The sequence below is a fragment of the Brachyistius frenatus genome, unplaced genomic scaffold (genome assembly GCF_029030835.1).
Source record: "Brachyistius frenatus isolate BFR_SWC_R1_liver_20210118 unplaced genomic scaffold, ASM2903083v1 Contig_12, whole genome shotgun sequence".
Classification (NCBI taxonomy): domain Eukaryota; kingdom Metazoa; phylum Chordata; class Actinopteri; family Embiotocidae; genus Brachyistius; species Brachyistius frenatus.
Genome location: NW_027210611.1, coordinates 3,767,762 through 3,791,603, shown reverse-complemented (window position 1 = coordinate 3,791,603; position 23,842 = coordinate 3,767,762). Strand labels below are relative to the sequence as shown.

Genomic DNA, 23,842 nt, shown 5'->3' with positions numbered 1-23,842 from the left:
TGAGGGTGAGGGAGGGGGGGCGTGGCCAGCGGAGCACCGCCGGAAACTGCTTGAAACTTTTAATATTTTTTTTTCAAAACAATACATTTCAAAATCATCAAAACGTTACTGATTTATTCACCATATTAACCAAAACTGTTTTAATGTATTTTTGTATACATTTTGCTATATATACATATATATGTTAAGGGGTGGTAGAAAAAGGTTTTTTATCCTATAATCAAAATAGCAATACGTAGTGTAAAATAGATAATAGTAAAGTAAATACGTATAGAAAAATATAATATATAATATACTTTCTGCCCGCGTTTTTATTATTTTAATTACCAACGAGTAGGCCTAGATGTCATAAAAGAAAAGCAATACATCATTGAGAATTTCTATGTGCAGACGCTTAATTAAGCAGACTAAAACCATGATACACTACCCACATTTTTTTTTATTTCTGTGCTTGATGAAGAACAGACCAGAAAGAGTTATTTTGCTACATTATTTGTCCATTTTGTGGTTTAGATTTGGGGAGATGGCGCTTTTATTTTGAAAGATTCGGGCCGGATGCTTAATTGTTGTTGCTGCCAGCAACTGAGCTCCGAGGTGTCCCTTCAGTCAGAGCTAGAAGTATTAAAATATTTTACTACAATATATTAATCCTTTCCTCAATTATAATAATTACAAGTAAAAGTCCTAAATTCAAAATCTTCAGTAAAAAAAAAAACATATCTGCAAATGTTCGTATCAACAGTTAAATTACTCAAGTAGTGGAATGGCCCTTGTTAATAAAATTATATTACTGAATTGTTATTGTTATGATTGATGTATTAACATGTATGAAACATATGTAGCTGATCGAGCTATTTTACCAACTTATCTCTATACTTTTGGATAGTTTAAACTCAAAACAATGACTGTAACAATTACGTTATGAACTGATCTTTTCAATTTACTCTTATTCTACAAATATATTACTAACTATAGACAAAAGATACATCTTGTGCAGGGCAAAGTACGTTATTTCCGTCTGTACGATGGTGGAAATACTCATGTAAAGTACAAGCACATTGCCTTAAAGTTGTATTTACCATGAGAACAAATGTACCACCAAAGCAATTCACTATATACTTATGTTTTTTGGTTATCTTAAATTGATTTGAAGACACACGACAGGGGACTGAAATCCAGTTATAAAAGCTCTAAAAGACAAAAAAAAAGAAACTTCTTCCACTCGGAAATTTCAGGCTGACATGAAAAAATGTTCACTGTCACCTTGAGGCTGTTTGAGGAGAGTAGATGTCCGTTTCATTTTGATGAGTTCCTAAAACGCTTACCAGCATATTTTGTCGTATATGTAAATATATTCAACGCAGGCCCACGAACCATATTAAGTCAGTACCTCACTTGTCAGGAAAACCCAATCACGCAAATACAGTTTCCAGTGCATTTTTAATTCAAAATGCATTTAAATGATCAACAAACACAATAAATAAAGTTTGGAACATGAATACATATCATAAATTATAAATGATAACTTGGAAAAATAAAATAGACAATGCATATCTTCAAACTCCCATGAATTAAACAGGATTCTGTGGTCAGTGCACTAAGAACATAACAGATTAGACACACATCTTTAAAAATCAAGTTTCCTCCAAACAGATGGATACATTACTTTGGTCACAAACTATAGCTCTGATGCATGAATGGATGTCTCAGTAAAAACAAACATCACTTGAACATTCAGTGCTTATTGTGCGTTGCAGGTTTTTGGAAAGTTGCCAGCAACCTCATGTTAGCATTTTGCGCCTGTCAATCAAAATTCAACCACCTCCTCGGGAAATCGCATGCAGGTCCAATCAAGAGGGTCACCACTTCAATGCATGTATTCTAAATCTGGGAAAAGGACAATACTGTACTGATAAATGGATCCCTCAAAAGGAAATATTCCCTTTCAGATTTTTTTAACAGAAATTCAGTTTGTTAACTTACTTGGGTTAACTTGTGGAAAATACTGATGGCCATTTGAAAACAACTGTCTGTATATGTTCATAACGTCCATTCAAGTATTTCATCACATTTATGTAATTTTTTTTTGTTTTTTTGGTTAAAAAGTTATAACTCTCTGTAACTGTAAACTACAAGAAACAGGCACAAAAAATATTCTGGTTGTTTCAAAACATGCATTGATGTCAGTGGAAGATTACGTTTTGCTCTACATGCTTAAAGGACTCTGCTAAATGAGAATGAAGATGTGTATAAAGCCATTCTACTCACAGTCAACTAATGAATAAGCTGCAAGGATGAAACTACTTCTTTGCTGAAGGGTGTTTTTATGCAAACAACTTTCATTGTGATCCCAAAAGTGCATTTTAAATCAAGTTGCCATATTCAGCTGTCATAAGTTCAGAACTTCACCTCATACAAAAACAGCAGACAGGGCCCTACCAAAACAGAGATACTCAGAATCTTGGAAGTAAAGTAAAAGTCACTACAACCGTTTGTGTGCGTGTATGTATGCTGTATATGTGCGTGCAATGCTATGATATGTGTCTACACTCATTAGACGTGGAGTCATGGTGTGGCTTCACTTGTTCTTCTCTTCCAGACCGCTCTCTGCTCTCAGAGCCTGGCTGCTGGCGGAGATGAAGCTGATCCAGTGTTTGAGGTCCTCGGGAAACTGTGGGCACTCGATCTGCACACAAACACAATGTCAGCAGAATGCAGATGAAGAATGAAGCCGCCGTGACAAGTTGAAACAATCAAGTCATCCGATTGACAATTTTTATGCCAACAATTTTTTGATGATCTATGAAACGTTAAGGTTAAAAAAATTAAATAAAAAAAAACAAAAAAAAACAGGAATATTCTCAGGTTCAAGCTTTTAAAATGTGATGATTTGAAACTGTTATTTGTCTAATGTGATCATAAATACAACATTTGGGGGTTCTGACTGTTGGTCGGACAAAACACGAGTTTTAAAGATATGACATTGGGCTTGAGCAAAAAAAATGGTTGAATAATTAAAAAAAAAATTAAAATAAATGTGTCATCAGAAAAGAATGTGAAGCTAGATCTGAGACGACTCTCATTCCTCTCGGTTCCACTGCAAACACTAACAACTTTTTTTTTTTTACATTATTTAACCATGCAATAACCTCACAAAGACTGAATAATAACATCAGTCTACTTTTTCAACAAAACAAAACAAAAAACACTACATTTACATCTCCATTCTCCTCTTCATCATCGAAAGGTTCGTCTGACCCGTCATGTTTGAGGTTCAAGGTAAACTTTAAAACGTTTCCAGCGTTGTCACTTGTCCTAAACTGTTTTTTGGGACTTTGTAGCCGTTTGAAAATTCTACTCAGTCTGCTCGCTAAACTCAACATCTGAGGAGTCCGAATCTGTCGAGTTAAGAACGGAAATATGCCGTCTCGGATGTGATGTCACAAAATGTTATTTCTAAATTATAAAGATATAAAATAACGTATTAAATATCTGTTGGTCATAGCAAATTGAAATGAAATGAATAAAAATCTGCTGTTCAGCGAGAGGACAAACCAGCATTTAGATAGCGTCGCCTTGTAATTTGGCATTTCTGGATATAGTCTGAAATTGAATAGACTAAAATAGTGACTAATTGAGAAAATAATCAACAGATCGACCGATAAAGAAATATTCAGTCACAGCAATACTTCACTCACCTTCTTTTTGCAGACAAATTCGATAATCGTCTCCGGGCTGCAGTGCACTACATTCTGCCTACAAAGCATGACTGCGGATACAAAGCCGTCTTTCTTGGACACAAAGCGCTGTTCCAGGTAAAAGGCCTTCTCATCCCAGCCCAATACTTTGGTCCGAATCTCAAATTCCTCACGGAATGCCAAGGAGCGTCGGTACCGAATGGTGGAGGCCCCGACCACCATTTTGGCCCCCAGTTTGCGCGAGGCCATGAACAGCCCGTTTCTCATGTAGTGGTGGAAGCGAGCAAAGTCACACTCCCTCAGATACCGAGAGTTGTTCATGTGGCCCATGTAGTCCAAGTCATGGGGAAGAACCATGCCATTAATGCTCTGCTCTGCTAGGATGTCCCATATCCTGGGCTGGAACCACGCCTGGAAAAACACCTGGACCCCCCGTAGGAAGTACCACACATCCAGGCTGGAGAAGAGCAGGAGGAGGGCAGCCAGCACCAGCAGCAACATCTCTCTGGAACAACAGTCCCAAAAATGTGAGTCAACAATCAAAGCTGATGCATTTAAAAAAAAAAAAAAAAAAGACAGACAATAGTATAACTACATGTGGCTGTGACTTTAACAGCTGTGTTTGTGTGATGGTCCATAGTAATTCCCTTTAAAAAAAATAAAAAAAATTTTTTTTTTAAAAACCTGACTTCAGCGATGTGTATAATATCAAACTAAATCCGCCTTTTGACCTCATCAATGACGATGCAGGACACCAAGCGGTCAGAGCTGTTTCACCGGCTCAATACACACTCTAAAAAAAACACAAGAGGCAGCATATTCCTATAATCAGCCGCTTCAACCTTGAGGAGGACCGAGCAGCTAACGCAGCTCCGTTCAAACGAGCGAGCTGCGACCTGCTGTGACAGCTGAATCGGTTAGCTTAGCTGCTAGCTGCTAGCAGCCGGTGGCCTCGGAAGAAGAGCGAAGTCGCCACTCTTCAGTGGGTTTTTTTAATTTTTTTTTTTTTTAATATATATGTCGAACTTCGGCTCATAACCACAAACGCGGCAGTGACGTGTTTTCATAACTGCAAAACTCACTGTGCGTCCTGTAGAAAGCGCTACCATGGGAAGCGAGGCAACTTGAAGAAACCGGTAGAATGAATGAACATAACTTCCGGGTGTGTGACGAGTCGTAATCTCATTGGCTGCCTTGCCGGCATGGTGACACGGTTATGTTGTTATACTCAGCGACGGAAGTTATCGCGGCGGAGGAAGTCCAAAACATCCTTTACGATATGATAAGGACCCGAGCACCGATGGCGCCAAAGCCCTATTGTTCTTCAAGGAATTATTATTCCGCGTTATTATTATTCTCCGTAAAACAACTGCATTTTCGGAGGCTTTATCATATTCAAAAACTCAGGAAAGTTGGTACGCGCGTCTGTCCCGGCGAAAAATCTCGTATTTTAGTCGAGTCACGAGTGGCGTGGGCAAATGGCTCGCTAGTCCCCCTAAACAGGTGTCTACATTTACCTACATTCATGAAATTTCGGTGGACATATGAATCACACTGAGATGTACAACAACAAAAAAAAAAGTTTCCAACGCACCATTACGTCAAATCAACAGGAAGTCCCCAATTTTGAATTTAGATTCATACATGTTGTACTTTAACTAAATCCTCCTACAGATTTTGTCGGACCGACTTGAAATTTAGTCTGTGCACTCTTAATATGTTTGGAATTAAAAGTTATCAAAAGAATTTGTTTTTGTTGCTCGGTGTACCTGTGGCGTGGAGGCCAAAAAGTGACCCAAAAGTCATACTTTGCCCAAAAAAAAGGACTTTTGGGTAACTTTTTGCTGAAGTATGAATTTCTTTTTCATAATTTGGATGACAGTCAAGTCATGACTAACAGGGGGGCTCGAGCCCCAAACCTTCTTGCTGAAAGGCAACAATGCTAATCACTACACCACCAATCTTCCCATGACATAGTATGCATTGTGAGAAATCTTTGGCTCACTGCAACCTATAACTCCTCTATCCACAAATATTCATTCAAATGCGACCAAAATTGCCGCAGACATTCTTTGGATAGTAGATGTTTTCAAGGGGGTCTGCAGTGATATTAAATATCTTCCTGTAATGTGTAGTGTATGCAAAACTTTTTCAATTTCTCCAAATGTTTCAACTTCATTAAAAGTTGAATCACCATCAACAGGCCGAGGTGGAATTTGAATCATTAATAACAACCTTGGTGAAGTAGAATATTTTACCTGTTGAGTTAACCAGACTGTCGGTTGAGTCACTGGACGCTTTGAGTGAACTCCATGAAACACTTTCTCCTGCCACGGCTCTTTCTTCAGCGCCGAAGATAGTCCAGCGGTCTACGATGCCGCTTCAGAGCTGGTAATTACCTTGAGCCCTGCACAAGTTAATACACAAAGTAACACAAAGTAACTACCTAACCTAACATGGTTCACATAGGAGGAGGAGGGAGAGTCCCCCTAAGGGTAAGCCACACATTTGCAGGATTGCTGGTTTTGGGTTTGCGTTGTAAATGGAGTCATACTAATACCAAACCAAAGGTCAACAACAATACAGAATAAAACTCTTCATAAAAAAGACCTAAAACTCAGAAAAATATAATAATCAATAACAAAAAATAAAGGGTGTCTAAATATTTTTTGATTTCTGTCCAAACTACTATAAACGTTATCCCCCAAAAATCCCATTAATTCATTTTAATGCTATAGTATGACTTTTTTTTTTAAATCATATTTCGGACAACGTATGTTTTTATAACAACCACCAACTGATGAACCTTTAGTCTACCTATGCTAGTACACTTTCTCGCTGCCACACTTTTGAATTGTTACAAACCTTTTCTCGTTTGTAAACACAGATTACATTTGGTTAAAATAAGAAGTCCAAACTCTACCCCCAGAAATTGTTTTATGGCTGCCATAGCACAAGATGATACACTTTATACATTCATACAGTATTAATGTTCTATTAATGAAGAATAAATCAATATTTACCACCATTTACAACCTTTCAAAACAATGTAGTGTGCTGTTATTCCAGTGTTTCACATCTGTAAATATTGGGGTCTAAGTAAAGCTTGTTTTATAAAGTGTAGGCACATGTGTGTTTAAGTCAAGTAATCATTTGTGAAGACAAGTTAAATGTCTCTCTCAGAAGACTTTAAATCCTGCGCTTGTAAACTTGCTGGCTTACAAAAAGTCACTCTTCATGGCTCAATGTCTTATTTGCTCTTCTCATCTAGACCACTCTCAGCCCTGAGGGCCTGGCTGCTGGCAGAGATGAAGTTGACCCAGTGCTGAAGGTCCTCTGGAAACTCAGGGCACTCCACCTGCAAAGAGCAAACCACAAGCTCAGTGTCCTCCCGTCTTTACATTATTTCCTCCAAGGTACAACTAGCATCTGTGTTGAACTTCCCTCCTTTCCCTTTCTTACCTTCCTTTTGCACAGGTGTTGCATGATCTTGTCCGGGCTGCTGCGTATGACACTCTGCTTGCAATACATGACAGCACACACCAACCCGTCTTTTGTTGACACGAATCTCTGCTCCAAAAAAAAGGCTTTGTCATCCCAAGTGACGATCCGACTCCGCAGCTCATAACCCTCACCTATACACAGAGCCCTGCGGTAACGGATGGTGGTGGCCCCCACGACCATTGAAGCTCTGAGGGCTCGGGTGGCCTTGAACACACCGTTACGCATGTAGAGGGAGAAGCGGGCAAAGTCACACTCGCGCAGGTAACGAGCATTGTTCATGTGGCACATGTCGATGTCGTTTGTATTGACCCGGCCGGTCAGGATCTGCTCCGCTGTGACGTCCCGGACTGGAGGCTGAAACCAGGCCCGCAGGATCACCGCAGCTGCCCGCAGGAAGTACCACACATCCAGACAGCAGAAGAGAGCCAGCAAGGCGGCGAGCACCCACAGGACCCACCACATCTCTCTAGGGAAAGAACAAAACAAACAACAACAGTGGAGTTAATACTATTTATGAGAGTGAGGTTATTAAAGGATAAACAACATATCCCATAAAAAAAACTCACCAACAATGAACTGATCCTACTAACAAGTAGAACCTGCTTAGCCAAGAGTCCCCAGCGGGACCTTTACTGCATGTCATTCCCTTGCTCGCTCTCCTCCTACATTTACTATCTTAACAGTGACTGGAAAATAAAAGGAAAAGAAACCTCCTTATGTGTTTCATTACACTTAATATCTCTAAATAGTTACAAAGAGATTAAACCCCCCATCGTAATTTATGTAAAGGCTTGTATAGGAATCTGTTGTTTTAAATTCACTCAAAAGCCTGTAAAACAGTGAGGATAAAATTAAACAAAAGTTTGACTGGTTTAAAACAATAATTCTCCTTTCTTATGCAGGCACATATGTTCTCATCTGCACTTCATTACATGTTACAAAAGTTATAATTTACCCTTCTAGAAGTGCAGTATGCTGCTGGGACTTTAAGTTTGATCCAGGGTGGGTCTCTCACTGCCCATTCCCGGAGGCAATACATCCATTATTTTTGAATCGCTAACAGAAAGCTCCCCACAGACAGCAGGATTAGTTTTGGCTCAGTTGTCTTGTGTCAGAGTGAGTTTCAGAGCGAGTTTCAGAGTTTCCCTTGTGAACTGATTTAAGAAAACTTGAGGGTGCAAACAGGTTTTGCAGGAAAGGCAAGTTACCTCTGCAAAACCTGCACGTCTTCAGCAAACATAGAACAAGTCAAAGATTTCCACATAGATTACTGGAGATTTTAAGTTATTGCAGACCCCCCCCCCAAGAGTTGTTGGGTTACACGAGAGGCCTGATTAGTACATTAAAATAATAATTGTGAGCCTGGGCCGTGACTTTAGAAGTAATAGTCAATAAATCACAGTACTTACTCGAGTTAGAAATCACATTCTCATATTATTTGACTATTTCAGAAATATCGCCCACAACGGCGCAATGTAATATTTTGTGATTTTAAATGTAAGCTGCGGCAACCACGAACTTTTCAGGTCTGAATTAAAAACACGTTAAAAACACGTTGTTTTCAGCGCAATATTACAGCGAATTAAACAAACTGACAAAAAGTTCAGAATACTTACAACTTGTTAGGGAGAATAACACTCACCTACTGTCTATTTCATCCGTTTCCACTCAAATCTGCAGACTCAATGGCATTCTGACTTGAGTAAAGTATTTAGTACTTCCGGTTACAACCTTCAAAATAAGGGCAACCTGATGGAAACGCTTTTACCGCTCAGGCAAGAGAAACGTAAAAACGCTGAAATTAGTGAAATTAATTGGAAAAATTAGCTGATAACGTTGTAAAATGAGGTGCAGGGAGATAACATGAGTCTTTATATTTTTTTTTTAAAATTAAAGAACATTTAATTTGTGGGTTGTGTGATTCACTTCCTGTTAACTGGAAGTGACGTAAGTTAGAAGGTGTTGCAATGATTGATTGTTCATTCACATAAACTACTGCTAGTAATGTAAAAGGTCACTGCACTTTGTTCAACGACTTACAATTACGTTTTAATACTATCTTTCTCAATATAAGGTCAACTATCATTTGATAACATCATTTATATATTCTTTAAATTCATTATATTTCATAGAACATGTGTAAACATTTCAAATGTACTAATAATCTTATTGAGAGTCCCTTTGAGGAAATTAGTGAGTTAGGTTTTGCTATATACATTTGTCTTAAGTCATGGCTTATAAGTATTATAAAGTATGAATATTACAATTTATATTCCTAAAATTAACATCAATGGTGAACAAAAAAAAAGTCAGCCACCAAAGCATTTTTGGATGTTATTTTATAATAACAAGCAACACAAATGCAAAATTTGCACTTTCATTCGTTACTCAAAAAAACCCATGCATACACAAAACACATTCACAATTTTACAACTCGAGTAATGAAAGTGTGTATTAAAAACGACAACACCAAGCACTTACTAAACTGATTTTCAGAGATGAATTAGGCTTTTCTAACTTACTCACTTGCTTGTAAGAGTGTAAGGTGTGAGAAAAATCACCAAACCAAATCAATCGGGCAATAACCAAACACAATTTAAACCAACACGCAAGTGTCCACTCTTCAGCTATTACATGCTTTCCTGTCAGTCAGTGTGAATATCATTCATCAAAGTTTTTCCTCCACAGATTCACTGAATTTGTAGAGATCTGTGACTCATCACCATTTTCTTCATGCCCTGGTCAGAAGTTATGTCACTCATTTCAAGCTCGTTTCCTGGGCCAGCCATCGGATCATACTGGTGTCTGGAAAAGAAAGAAGTGGTTTCACAATCCCTGTTGCCGTTTGCAATCAGAGCTTAATATGTATAATTGAGACAAAATGTTAACTTTTGATTCTTTTACAAGTAGGTTGGTGATAAACTGGTTATGAGTAAGTTTAGCAGCCACTAACACAGCCACACTTCACTTTAAATTAGTGTCAAGAGCAGTAAATTAATTTACCGTTTGAGGTGTTCCTCAATGGCCTTGCGCTCATACACAGTCCCATATACTGTTTTCACAGGATCAACAAACATCTTCTCGGTGAGAGGACAGATCAGATGCTGGGGAATAAACTGGGGCACAGCATCCACCAGTTTCTTCAGAGAAAAAAAAAGAAAAGACAAGTGTGTTTAAGTAGAGGCGATACAAAAGTCATTAAATAAAAATGGAATCCACAAAACTTGTAGATATACCAGCTCATTCACCTTCTCAATGTCATCCAGCGACTTTTCCGCATTTTCCTGCGTGTGTTTCTTAGCTTCACGTTCATATGCGTCGCGGCTCGTCAGGAATTCTTCAGCCAAAATGCTTCCAAAAGAAGTTTGATATTTAAGTCAGTTTCTCTAAATATGTCATTACAGGTATCACATAGTATTTTTGAAATCTATGTGAACTATACAGTATTATATTCTTAGATTTGTAGCTATAATAATGTTTAAATGAAAAACAACGGAAACAAGAGCGCAACTCTTAAAATCCGCAGTGTGACTGTGTGGGTTTCGTAATGCTGTTATTGTATAAGAAACGCCAAAGGAAATGTTTTCACAGCACATGATGAAAGCTGTTCTTCCAGCTCAATATTAAATCACAAATCCAAAAACATTTTGTTCAAGATGTGCATTTTCCAACCTCCCAGCTCTCGCTGCATTAAGACATTAAAAGATCAAGCAGGTGGAGTCACTTCAAGAAGAACTTAAAAACATGAATATTAACGTTTACATCTCACCTGTCCAGCGGATCGTTGGGCTCGGGGATGATGAGCAGTCCATACACAGCATCAAAGACCTCTCTCATGGTGATGTGGGCATTGTAGTTACGGTCAAATATGTTGTGGCAAATGCGGCCGACGCTGTTGACATTGCAGTGATACACCTGCCATCATGTTAAGAAATACTCGCTACAAAGAAACATGTACAGTACACTGTGTGCAATCACTTAAATTTCCATTATAGAATGCAAATTAGTCAAAAAGAAGCAACATTTATGGAAATCAATGCAATATGAATACCGTGAAGACGTCTAAATGCATTGCATTATAAAAGGTTTTCTTCTGCTTGTACTTTGGGAGGATACACGAGTGACAAAGCGAACAAGTGGAGGCTTCACTGGGTAGTCAGGACCAAACTGGCAGTACAGCTCAAACACTCCTTTCTCATACGGTGTGTCAGGAGGGCCTTGCATGAGAATCCTCCAGAAGGCTGAAAAGATTAGAAAATAACTGATCATTGTTGCTATAAAAGTATAACATTAAATCATCAATAGCTGGCTGAACTTAACACAACAAAGAGAGCAGTTTAGAACTAAATGGTCAATAAAACAATTAACATTAGCTGCATCTCAAATGACCAAAGATGAATCTTTACTGCGGGTCTGGCAGACAACAAAGTTCAGGTCATATAAAATACTCACAAAAATAAATAAAAAACACACTTCAACGGAGACCGTGTCACTTACTGAAGTCCGACTGAGACGGAAAGACTCTGAAGAAGGGGTGCGGGTCACAATGCAGATTCTTGAGCTCCTCCAGGATACGCCTGTCCTTCTCCATGAAACGCCGACCCTTCGACTCCTGAATCTTCTTCTTCAGAGCACTGTCACAAATTAATGCTCGGATGTAATTCAGGCATCTTTAATATACAAACATCACGAGGCTTTTAGAGGTTCATCTTTGGTTGTTTGTCAACACGATAATTCAAAACTGTCAGATGACACCGATTTCATTTTTGTGTCGGCTGCAAAATCTGACCCACAAGTGGGAAAGTAAAGTTCTGTACCAATTGGCTGACAAACAAATAATTAAATACAGTTTGTTAGGTTAGGCACTCGACAGCGCCGATTGCCAGTTATGTCAAGCTGCTATCACAACCACGGACACACATTCCATACAACACGTCTGACTAAGCAGGTTAAAAGCGACTTTTTATTTGACCAGGTTTGTTATCAGTGAGTTTGTCGCTCACCTCTCCGTCATGGTCACTTTGCTGTTTATCTGGCTTGGCAAGGACGTCTCTGGATATTCATCATACCCATGAGTAGCAAAGACTCCTGTTAATGTGCACTATAAAATAGCATAGAAAAAAATATATATAATGAAGACATGAGTTGGAGGAGTTGGTCTATAATCAGCTCTAAATGGATGACCGTAGCAGATGCTGTAACTGACCTCACTGATGGAAGATGGGTCGAGTTTTTCCTTTGGTTTCCTCTGCTCCAAAGACAAAACTGTCTCTATCTCAAAGAGCTTCAGACCGTCTTTGGTTGTCTGCGGTTTGAAACAACAACCACCTGCGGGCAATGAGGACGTGGTGGATTGATACAAAAAAAAATGTCTGAATAATTAAACAGTCAAAAGATATTAAAAGAAAATGTTTAATGCACAAGTCGCTGACGGGAGTTTACACGATGCATCTTGCCACATAGTGTGCTGGTTGAAATCATGACTTCTGTTTCCTCTAATGGCTGCTGTTTGATGTCACTTGGCAACAGTGGAGTAGGAAGCAGTGGATGTATCGTCAACTCCTCTGACTCGCCTACTTCGTCTCCTGAGACTGCTGCGTGTTGTTGTGTTTAGTCAGTTTTTTGCTTTGATGTTCACCAAAACCAGACTTCTGAGCTGATTCCTTTCTAGAAATAGATGCGTATACGTCAACAACTGTTACATAAAGGTTGTCGAGTAAAACACACGGCAGCTCGTGTAGATATAAAATGTAGATTTTTGGCCATTGTTACACCGGACAACAGCCATTTTCTCACTTTTGTAATACAGTTTAGAATGAAATATAATAATCAAATTATCCCAGAAATGCAGTTGATGTGCCATTCATGGTTCAGTTAATCGCAGTTATATAGATAAGAGCAAAAAAAAAAAAGACAAAAAAAAGTTTAACTGCACTTTGCCACAGAATTATCGATATGTCACAGATAGGCATTTCAAACAAAAAAACTATTTAATATTAGCCAGGAACTACTTGACTATTATTGAAGAGTTTTCACTGCACCTTATTTTACTTTACTTTTTTAAATGACGACCACATGGAACCTTTTGACAGTTGTTGTAGTCTTTGCATGTTTCTCCTGTTTGAACCGTAGCATCTAATCTCACAGCACCACGGTGTTTTACCTGTACCTGGCGGTAATTTGTTCTTCTTCCTTTTTTCGTTTTTTAACGGCAGTTGGGAAGCAAGTTGTTGTCCGTTACCGCTCCCTTCTGACAGTAGTAACGCAGAACTACCAGGCGGCGGCAAAAATTCAACAATATTCACAAACTATTCGATTTTTTTTAACGAGTATTGGAAAATCATGACCCATACTTAGTGTGTATATAGCCTCATATTAATGTATTTGGTGATTATACTCAACTCAGAATAAAGTTTTACCTGTTGCATTGCTAATTCCATGTAGCATGTCGTTCTCCACATTTCCAAGAAGGATTGAATCAACGACGATGTCTGATTTGAGCAGTTTGGCTGTAACAGCGGCTGGCTCTATTGAGGATCTACGGAAAGATGAAAATAGTCAAATTAATGATGTCAGCTGCTTCAACAACAAAAAAAACTGTCTGTAGTTGAGATCTCACAGAAGAAAATGACTCAATAGAGGACGAGCTGTTTGATCAAAGCTTATTCAATATCAATGTCTGAAATAAAAGAAAATGTTTTCAACACTTGAGTATAACGGTTACAAATATGAGCATTTGCAGAACTGATTATAATTATTATAGCCATCCATCTCATTAGTTAGTGGTATCTGGTCTAGCTGTGATGGTTCAAAAAAATGCATTAGTTAACACATGTTCAACTCTAAAGGTAAAAATGGCACAGAGAAGGAAATTTACCCAGAATCATTTCCATCAGTGAGACACATGATGCGAAGTCTACAATCTGGAAACCTCATCTTGACCTTTTCCAGCTCAGACGCCCCTCGTCGTAGTGCGTCGTACAGCAGAGTGCATCCACTCGCCTCGAGGTCACGGATGTGCTCCTAAATAAGTGAAACATTACGTTCTGAAAATAGCAGCGCTTTGAGTGCACCTATTTAACATTTATAAGCGATAAATAAACAAATGAAAAATGTAATCAGTTAATAAGGGTTTTTTCACATTATAATGTATTAATGAATTTGTCAACAACTATAATGCCTTCCGCGTGCAAACATAACTGAAAGCTTCACAAAAATAAAGCATAGCCCACCTGTAATTATATAAAATAAACCCAAATAGAAATTATTATGGTTGACAAATATTCCCTTTAATATCCTTCATTACAAAGTGCTACAAACTATTTATATTATACTTGCAATTTCTAAATACAAGGACTTAAGTTTTAACATTAAGGTATTTAATATAAATCAACTGTGTCTGTACACTGTGGAGAACCCCCTTTGCTCAGGATGTTCATGTCAATAAAAACAGACACGCATAACGTTGGTGACATGCAGTAATAAGTACATTTACCTTGAACTTTTCCAGATTTTCAGTGAACGTGTGAAGGGTTTTCACCATGGAGTCAAACTTCACAAGCCCAATGACATGGTGGAAGTTGTAAGCCATGCTCCTGGTGGCAAAGTTGTCGAAGAGCTCTTTCACAGCGTGAATTTTCATTATTTCCGCACTTCCGTAACACTCTTCTTCCATGGAGGAGCTTGTATCTATCAGCACCTTACAAAACAAAACCAAGAACATCAAATGTACGTTTGGACAACTGTTGGTGATTCAGTAGAAATGTCCTCACAACAAAAACATTTTTTTTAGTTGGCCATTTTCTCCCTAGTGTTACCAGTATCGCCTCTTTTGGAGTCCTGGTTGTGACAAATGATCGGTCGTCTCTGTGATCGCCAGTCCTGTGTTAAGAAACATCATCCGCAAAAAAATGTTTCATTATGGTACACATGCAAAAAAAAAAAATATATATATATATATATATACACCAGCTAAAAAGCATGGGCTATTCTTTCAAGCTTTAAAAAGTTTATAATAAACACACACTAGCTTGTACAACAGGGAAAGAAAATATGATTGAAAATTGGGATTATAAGCGAAGATGAAAACTTCACTAGAATACCTTTGTCTTTTACACTGCCTCTAGGATAAAAAAAAAAAAAAAATTCTGACCAGTTTTAAAGCCATTTGGAAATAAACAATATAAAGCTCTAAAGGTCTGTTTTGTACTCATCTAATCACACAAAATAGTAATTCTTTTGCCGACTCCATTTTGTTTTGATTCAAGTACTCACTTGGCTGCCAGCACGTTCACATCCACTCCTTTCTGTTTTCCGTCCAGACAATCGTGCACTATGATCATATCACTGGATCCTTTGTCTTTATGCATGTAAACGCCGAGGTTGTCTGACAGAGGAAAAAAAAAACAACAAAAAAACCATAAAAAATTACACAGCTCCCTGCAGACATGATAAATGATACTTCACATAGGAGATGATGATAATATGGAAACCAGTGTTCATCTCTTTCAGGCTAATGTAGAATTACTGCCTGTAATCTGTTGGGAGGCAGAGAGCAAAGAAGGCATTGCTATAAGACTTTAAAAAAAAAACTGCGAACACTTAATATGTGCAAATGCCTTTGGTTATTTTTTTTAAGTTTGTCAAAGGATCAATTTGAAACACTGCACAGGAGGGGTGACTTTTTAAATGTACATTTAAAACCAGAGGAATTTATTTTGCGTTTCAAAAATATCCCGAAGAACAAGCTGGGTGATCTAATGCCCGATAGGTCCATATTTTTTGCTGCGAGATACACTGGGTACACATTTTTGTAATAGATGACTTCTTAAAAGTGACAGTGCAGTTTTAAACATACTGTGTGCACTGAGCTGATGAAGTACCTTCGCTCAGCAGAACAAGGCAACATTGATCATGTCCCAGCTCCTTCAGTTGTAGTGGTGGGGTCACATTGAGATGAGGGAAAGACTTCAATTTCTCCACCATACTTGCAAAAGTCCGTTGAATATCGACCTGGAAGCTGTAATTTAAATGTATAGATGAATGAAAAAGTCTGTTGTAAAAGCAAAATCAGGTTTTTCTTGCTGTAATCCCTCCAGTACATACTGGCCATTAAAGTGGACAGAATTTGGTGAAATAATCATTTAAGAATAACTTTTGTTGAGTGCATTAGATAATATATGTAGTTGATTTATAATTATAATTAATCATTTTAAAGCTCACTTTAAAGCCACTGTACTCCATCTAACATAAAAACCCTGTCAGTTAGGCTTGCTAAAATTTGTAAGTTTGACCACAGGATGGCACTGTGCAACCTGTCACAGATCAAATTCAAAAGGGTTCCTTGTTTTTTTTGTGAGGGAACATGCATCATGAGAACAAACTTGTAAATTTTTAGCCACTTGGTCTGGTCTTGTTCATTAAGTCTATTGCAGCACTAGAAAAGCATTTTAACTGCTTAGTTGTGCATCGGTGCAAAAAAATATTTAAACACAAACATGCCACAATATATCTACTGAGAATAAAGTGCAAAACATATTAACATCAAACGGTCGACAACAGCTTCAAGGCTGTCAGTAAATCAAAAAATGCCAGTAGTTTTGTTCAGAGAATTAACTTGACACACACTTCTGACCAGACGTCTTGTCATGATGAATCCAGAGAGGATAAGTTCTGACGAATCGAGGCAAGCTGAGCAGGATTTTTTCGATGTCAGTGGCTCTCTGCAGTGAACTTTCGGTCAAAGGCTCTTTGGTGCAATTTGGAATTTTCTCTCCATCTAAACAAAAAGAACAGAACAGGAAATCAAGAAGATAATGACACATTATATTCCAAGAAAAAACAAACAAATACAACACCACCTGGGTGTGTGACGTAACAATAAAGCAAGTCATTTTTCAGAGCAGTATGGCAAAGTAGAAGATTTTGATAACCTTGATGATGCATTAGATGTGCCGATTTTCCCAAACTGCAGTTAAGAGCCTGTCTCCATGTTATCACGTCACTGTAGCCGTTTCTTTCAGTTTTCTATCTTTATTCCATACAATATTTAAAATGATTCGGCTTAAAAAAAAAAAAAAGATGAAAAATGTCCAGATCTCTTTGTCCAGATAAGTCAAGGTGTTCACGGAAACATACCACTCCATTTCATTTCATGGGGATGCTTCACAGTAAACACCTTTGTCATCACTTCTCCATGTACAGAGAAAACGCTTTTCAAAACGCAGCTCTCTAACTTTCCTACAGTGTGTTCTATCCTGCTGTTGTATTCATCTGAATGTGTTACAGCAATGAAAAGTTTCAATGGTGGAAGAACTTACTTTGTTAAAAGCAACAATACAACAGTGTGGATACAAAAAAAAAAAAAAATCCTAAATTCAAAATGGTATTTGAATAGAAGTGCAAAATCTTTAGCAGCAAAATGTACAGAAATTGAAGTGAAGAGGGAAAGTTTAAAAAAAAAAATACACAATATATATTTATTGTTGTATTACTGTGCAATTATTACAGTACCCGGATGAAGGTGGAGCTATTTTCAATTATTTTAGGTTATATTGGATATTCTATAAGACCAGACTTTGAGTATTTATTAATAATATTTTGTATTAATAGTCTTAATCTGCAATGTAATGAGTAACTGGAGTGGAGAAGGAAAACAAAATATTAATTAGCAGTAAAAAAACAACAACAACAAAAACAAATAAAGTACTCTAAAGTACAATACATTAAAAAGTTTAATGTTCTAGTTTTACCATTGATTTTCTGGAGAACAGATGCTCTTTCAAAGGCACCTGGTACTCCAGGTACTCTGACTGGTTCACAGAAGTGGTTACTGTCTTCACCCATAAGACTGATTGGAGCGTAGACTTCATTTTCTGCCGTCTGTTTCTGTCAAAATAAAACCAAGTATGATACATTCACGATGTTAACTCTAATCAATCCAAACTTTCACAAAGGTATTAAGTGATAACAATATACACACGTAATACTGGAAATTAGCACACTAACATTTAAAAACAAAAAGAACATATATCATTCAAAGCTAAATATTATTACTGTACCTTTGTTTTTGTAATGAGATGTGACCAGCAGTACAATGAATTCTCAAAGACATCCAGGTCTTTGATGAATTTCTCCCCTCGCCGTGATCCTAGTTTGGGCAAAAGCTCTCTGAAGAGCATGTACAAGCCTTCAACAACTGCAATCTGCAAGGAAACAATCACAGCACATATGAAGAAAACGTCACTGGTGAATGCAAAAATGGAACAAACCGAGTGAATAAATCATGATTCCATTAAAAATAAGGAGCAATAAGTGAATAACTTTGTACCGCTCCACTGTTAAGCGCGAGTTAAACCAAATTACAAAAAACTTTTTATCACTTGCGGAATTTTTCCGCTATCATTCATGAACTAAGATGTTGGCTATTAAGGTATAAAAACGTCAAGCAGTTGTGTGTGACGCCACATTATTGACCAATATGCAGTATTACGCAAAGTCTTCAGGCACTTAAGATGTTGTTATCGTTCATGCAATAGCGTCTGGGAAGCTGTACATAATGTATAAATAGTCAAACTATGTTGTAATTAAAATAATTCGGTACAACACAACAGACAGTAAGGAGATAATTTACCACCTTATCTTGTTTACCTTCTGGTTCCTGGTGATCGTTTCATTCCTGCAGAATAACTGATGCAAACTTTGGGCGAGAGGGTTACAGGCAGTCAGTTTTCGTATGTAGGCAATCAGTTTATCCTTGGCTAATTTTGATTGCAGGCTCTAGAAGTAACAAAAAAAAAAAACAGAAGCACTTGAAAACCCCTCCATTAGATAACGAGAGTGGCAAACTTTTCAGGGCAGTTTGGTGAATTAATGTCAGCAAAGAAACAATGTGTTATAAATCTCTGCTTACAACAACATAAAGAGAAGACAAGAACACGGTGATTCCTTTCAAGGTTTGTGGCACCGAAGGCATGACATCATTGATGTAGGTCTCATTGTACGGAGTCCCCTCAGAAAAGGTGGACAAGGAGAAGGCAACTGTTGACCCCTCAGAGAATCCACATGTTTGCAGCGTGTCACCGCTCGAGTGTGAATCTCTGCAAATACAGAAAAAGCGCCAGAGAGTAGAAGTACTGTATGAGCACCAAGTAGTATACCAGGAAATAATTGGACTCATCTGACAATATAATGTTTGATGTACTAATTCTGAATTACTTGCAATGAAGGACATGTACTGGGACTCCACTTGCATTTGACAGATTGCGTCTTAGACTTGCCATTGTGTCACTTTCCAAGTCCACCATCACCTCAAAGTCTCCCTAAATAAGTAAACAAGAATGTTAAAAGGTACCGAATTATTTTCAATAAATTCTTTGTATATATGTTGACAATATAAGGACAGATTTCAAAAGCATTTCTTTCTACGAAACAAAAACAAACCAACACAAAGACATCACTTGGGGCCCTAAAGCAATATGTTGGCTTGTGTTTTCTTCAGATCTCGAATATGAAATCTGATTAATTTGATCTCATTATTACATAGTACATCAATCATTTTTCTAACATCAGCAGTTGGATCGTGAGCAACATATTTAAGACATACCTTGAGCATGATGTGGCACCGAATGACATTTGTTCCAGTGGCTTCATTCGACTCTCTCATTGGCATTTGAGGAGCCTGTGTCAGGTTTTCTTTTGGTGTAAATATGGCATAGATCACAGCACCGTTCTCAATATGTCGGTCTTTCAAAGACCCTGAATAACAAGACAATAAAAATAAAAAGCTGAACCAGAAGTTGTGCCAATAAAGTGAACTTTACAAGTATTTATGTCTACTACAAATCAACAGTTCAAAAGCTTTTTTTTTTTTTTTTTTTTTAAATCTTTGTAAAATAGTTACAATAACCCTTCATTTAGCAGCTGCCTCTCCAAAAATGTAAACTCACATGTGTTGAAGAAGGGATCATCTGTCAAGGGCATCCCATCGACTGTGTAGAGACAGACTCCTTTGGTGTTGTCGACTTTTTCAAAGTGGCAGATCCTTACCATCAGATCTTCAACTGTGTTCTGTGCTGGATCCAAATCTGTAACATTAAAATATAAAACATTACACCTCATTTATGCTTCCGTTATGTAAAGGGTGGTTTATGTTTAGGACATGGTTTTTGCAGGGTCACAAAGCACTTGAAGTTAAAAACTTGAAGGTAAACTGCCATCTTGCACTTTACTATAAACAATTCAAAGGGAAGGCTCAGGTTAATGATCTTTAAAATATGTCTGTTTCATACCTTCAATATGTTTTGGTTCAGGACATTTGGGGTATGTGTACTGCAGACAGAACGACTTCATTGATTTCTGCACAGGCCTCACACTTTGAACTTGCCGCTCTGGAGCGTTCAGTGTTTGAATGAAGTTTTTCATGGCTGAAAACCGATTCTTTTCTACACGAGTCAAACCTGCAAAAAGGCACACACAAAACAACGTCAGAGTTTTTCGAAAATGTGTTCACTCACCTTTAAAAATAGGGTAATATTCTGACTGTCTTTTTCTTCCACAGCTGGACCTACATGAAGACCACTGAAGAAGCCTTCACGTATCCCAGTTTTCACAAAAGATACAGGTACCTGAACTGAACTGAACCAGATGCTGAACGGGCGTGGAAACCAAACCAACGCATATATGCTGTTGATAAGACCGATCTACGCCCTCAACCAACCATCAAGTATTCCAAGAAGCTTCCGATTCTGGGTTTGTTTATATATTTTAGCCTTAGTTCTTATGCACACACAAACAAATTTGAAGTGTTCAAGACCCTTGGTTTCTGCTGAATTAAGAGTCATTTTGTAACCTTTGTTGAATAAAAAGTAATTGACGAGATCAACTCCTGTGTCTGACATTTGGTTTTTAAGTAAAGCTTACCTTTTCTGAATCGCTAATGTTTAATTAGTCATATCGATTTATTATTGATAATATATTCAGAGTTTATGTTACTCCCTTTTTTTAAGTAATCAGTTGTGTAATGTATTGAGAAATATTTAGTATTTTTGACTTAAAACGAGGGGTGAAATCTACCCAAACAAACCGAGTGCAAATTGTTACCTCACTTTTATTGAGTAGATTATATAGGTTTATTTTTACAGTGCAAGTTAATGCATGTTTTGGCATTATCCTCGAAAAACAGATAACATTTAATTAATCAACTGTTGGATTGCTAATGGTGATGCTGTTATTGAGCACATTAAGAAGCAAAACTGTCAGAAACACTTCACAACTTACAATCAAAAACGGTTACGCAACAAACTACATTCTCCAAATCTTACAAAGGTTAACATTTCTGACGGTGCCATCAATTAAAATTATATTTCAATCAAAAAAAAAAAAAAAGACTATAGTTGTAATTTCCACTTGGGCTGCAACCACATTTTCTTCACATTAACATAACTATCAATTTATTTGGGTTAAAAAATCCTTATGGCTTAAAAAGTTAAAATTTTTCACGTAATTAACATTCAAAACTGAAAATCGAAGTTTACCTTTGGAACAGTGTGAACATTTATCCATATTAAGCACTCTTACCCATGTTGTTTAGATCTTCATCTGACAAACCATCCACGAAATCTCTCTCATCTTTTACACCCAACTGGAGAAACTGGTTGTAATAGGACTCCAGTCTGAACTGTTCAAGCAGGCTGACTACTGCAGCCATCTAAACAAAGACACCAAGAGACTTTGTCATCACTCTCAATGCATTCTAGAATATTTGTCCCAAATACCAAAGAACAAACACTAAAATCAATAACTAAGAAATTATGATATATTTAATTCGATCTACATTATTGTCCTTGTTAGAAATTTTGGATAAATCAGTCATCCGTGAGAAGAATTCACACATGACTAATTTAAAGAAAACACAGTGTATCTTCCAGATAGGATTCTGTTATAAATAACTATGAACACATAATTTATGCTCACAATGAGATTATGGTCATTTAAAGCATGTGCACACGGTTCTAATTGCTTTGCCAGTGTTTAGCAGCCAGCTCATCTTATCCTGCAGGCCTTTGGGGATATATTCCTATGTTATGCAACACGGGATCAGAGCTTGGCATAACTGCGTTTCTCTAAACAAAGATGGTCTATAAACGTATGCCTAATGACTGTTGAGGACATATGTTGACTCTGGGTTTCAAGCTGAATATAGAAAGAGGAATGTTGACTCTGGCTGGAAAAATAACCTCAAATTACTCAAGACGTATTGGAGGGGAATAGTTTTTTGAAATCTTGGCTGTTCTCAACTTCAACAGTCTGTGAAGTAGAGCAGTCTGACCACATGTTACAGCGTAATTTCATCTGACCCATGGGTAAAATAAATAAAGGGACAATCTTACCTTAACGTAAATCCAAAGATCATACACAACGGCCCTGCGATGCCAGACTCTGTTATCAGTTTCTTGCTGTTGGAGGAGGTGCCCATCAGAAAATGAAACCTAAGAAAACGAAACCAAACAGAACGAGCTGGAAAACAACACAGGACGAAGCAATCATTTCCAGATGTTTTGGGAAATGGGCCAACATGATCATGGTGTCTTAAAACAGGGTTTACAACAAACAAAAAAAAGTCTAATAGGGTTTTCTGCTCAATAATGACCTGGTTATTACATTACATTTAATTTAGCTGATGCTTTTATCCAAAGCGACTTACAATAAGTGCATTTCAACCATGAGGGTACAAAACCCAGAACAACAAGAATCAAGAAAATACAATTTCTTCAAGAAAGCCAAACTACAAAGTGCTAAAAGTAAGTGCCATTTTAAGCGCTACTAAAGTTCTATTATTCAAGGTAAAGTTGGAAGAGGTGTGTTTTTAGTTTGCGGTGGAAGATGTACAGAGTTTCCGCTGTCCTGATGTCGTTGGGGAGCTCATTCCACCATTTAGGAACCGGGACAGCAAACAGTCATGATTTTGTTGAGTGTTTAGCTCGCAGTGAGGGAGCGACAAGCTGATTGGTAGAAGCAGAGCGGAGGGAGCGGGCTAGGATGTAGGGTTTGACTATGTTCTGGATGTACACTGGACCCGATCTGTTCACAGCGCGGTACGCAAGTACCAATGTTTGGAAACGGATGCGGGCAGCTATTGGTAACCAGTGAAGGGAGCGGAGGAGCGGAGTAGTGGGAGTGAATTTTGGGAGGTTAAAGACCAGTCGAGCTGCGGCATTCTGGACGAGCTGCAGAGGTCGGATGGCGCTAACAGGTAGACCTGCCAGGAGGGAGTTACAATAGTCCAGACGTGAGATGACCAGAGCCTGGACCAGAACCAGAACCTGGACCAGAACCTGCCTTCCGAGTGAGAAGAGGATGTATTCTCCCGATGTTGTGCAGCATGTATCTACAGGAACGTGTTGCAGTGATGTTGGCAGTAAGAGAGAGTTGACTGTCGAGTGTCACGCTGAGGTTCCTAGCAGTCAGGGTCGGGGATAACACAGAGTTGTCCAAGGTAGTAGTCAGGTCGAGGGTGGGAGAGTCTTTCCCTGGAAGGAAGAGCAGTTCGGTCTTGTCGAGGTTGATTTTCAGGTGGTGTGTGGACATCCACTAAGAGATGTCAGTCAGACAGGCAGAGATTCGTGCAGCTACCTGTGTTT

At 38.0% G+C, this 23,842-nt stretch overlaps 3 protein-coding genes across 6 annotated transcripts; all 3 read right to left on the bottom strand.

Annotated features, from left to right (window-relative positions):
• Positions 1 to 1,423: 1,423 nt before the first annotated feature.
• LOC138617349 (protein THEM6-like) lies at positions 1,424 to 4,848 on the bottom strand. The gene is made up of 3 exons (XM_069692291.1): positions 4,781 to 4,848; positions 3,699 to 4,203; positions 1,424 to 2,686 (listed from the first exon to the last, which is right to left on the bottom strand). Exons 2-3 carry the CDS (start codon positions 4,197 to 4,199, stop codon positions 2,579 to 2,581), a joined length of 609 nt encoding a protein of 202 aa, XP_069548392.1. The 5' UTR covers positions 4,200 to 4,203; positions 4,781 to 4,848; the 3' UTR covers positions 1,424 to 2,578.
• A 1,774-nt stretch (positions 4,849 to 6,622) lies between these two features.
• LOC138617192 (protein THEM6-like) lies at positions 6,623 to 8,895 on the bottom strand. 4 transcript variants are annotated; one of them, XM_069691949.1, is made up of 3 exons: positions 8,845 to 8,895; positions 7,161 to 7,668; positions 6,623 to 7,056 (listed from the first exon to the last, which is right to left on the bottom strand). In XM_069691949.1, exons 2-3 carry the CDS (start codon positions 7,662 to 7,664, stop codon positions 6,949 to 6,951), a joined length of 612 nt encoding a protein of 203 aa, XP_069548050.1. In that variant the 5' UTR covers positions 7,665 to 7,668; positions 8,845 to 8,895; the 3' UTR covers positions 6,623 to 6,948. The 4 variants fall into 4 exon arrangements, with proteins under 4 accessions (XP_069548050.1, XP_069548051.1, XP_069548053.1 ...); XM_069691950.1 differs by having other exon boundaries at positions 8,819 to 8,870; XM_069691952.1 differs by having other exon boundaries at positions 8,849 to 8,867.
• Positions 8,896 to 9,533: 638 nt separating this feature from the next.
• LOC138617346 (uncharacterized) lies at positions 9,534 to 23,229 on the bottom strand. Its single transcript, XM_069692281.1, has 25 exons — positions 22,592 to 23,229; positions 21,780 to 21,909; positions 20,492 to 20,659; positions 20,150 to 20,287; positions 19,807 to 19,958; positions 19,419 to 19,522; positions 19,114 to 19,300; positions 18,852 to 18,980; positions 18,263 to 18,406; positions 17,954 to 18,089; positions 16,830 to 16,980; positions 16,085 to 16,221; positions 15,477 to 15,588; positions 15,020 to 15,083; positions 14,698 to 14,901; positions 14,080 to 14,225; positions 13,622 to 13,740; positions 12,409 to 12,530; positions 12,206 to 12,303; positions 11,700 to 11,836; positions 11,319 to 11,443; positions 10,972 to 11,117; positions 10,451 to 10,553; positions 10,206 to 10,342; positions 9,534 to 10,007 (listed from the first exon to the last, which is right to left on the bottom strand). Exons 2-25 carry the CDS (start codon positions 21,907 to 21,909, stop codon positions 9,893 to 9,895), a joined length of 3,204 nt encoding a protein of 1,067 aa, XP_069548382.1. The 5' UTR covers positions 22,592 to 23,229; the 3' UTR covers positions 9,534 to 9,892.
• Positions 23,230 to 23,842: the final 613 nt, after the last annotated feature.

Bases quoted from the DNA above. Each gene is read 5' to 3' on its own strand.
- LOC138617349 (XM_069692291.1), bottom strand. From the start codon at position 4,199: ATGTTGCTGCTGGTGCTGGCTGCCCTCCTCCTGCTCTTCTCCAGCCTG. The intron at 2,687-3,698 runs GTGAGTGAAGTA...GTTTGTGTGCAG, and splicing joins AATTTGTCTGCAAAAAGAAG to ATCGAGTGCCCACAGTTTCC.
- LOC138617192 (XM_069691949.1), bottom strand. From the start codon at position 7,664: ATGTGGTGGGTCCTGTGGGTGCTCGCCGCCTTGCTGGCTCTCTTCTGC. The intron at 7,057-7,160 runs GTAAGAAAGGGA...TGCTCTTTGCAG, and splicing joins AACACCTGTGCAAAAGGAAG to GTGGAGTGCCCTGAGTTTCC.
- LOC138617346 (XM_069692281.1), bottom strand. From the start codon at position 21,909: ATGGCTGCAGTAGTCAGCCTGCTTGAACAGTTCAGACTGGAGTCCTAT. The intron at 11,444-11,699 runs GTAAGTGACACG...TAATCTTTTCAG, and splicing joins TCCGTCTCAGTCGGACTTCA to CCTTCTGGAGGATTCTCATG. The intron at 10,554-10,971 runs GTGAGATGTAAA...TTCTTTTGGAAG, and splicing joins CCCAACGATCCGCTGGACAG to CATTTTGGCTGAAGAATTCC.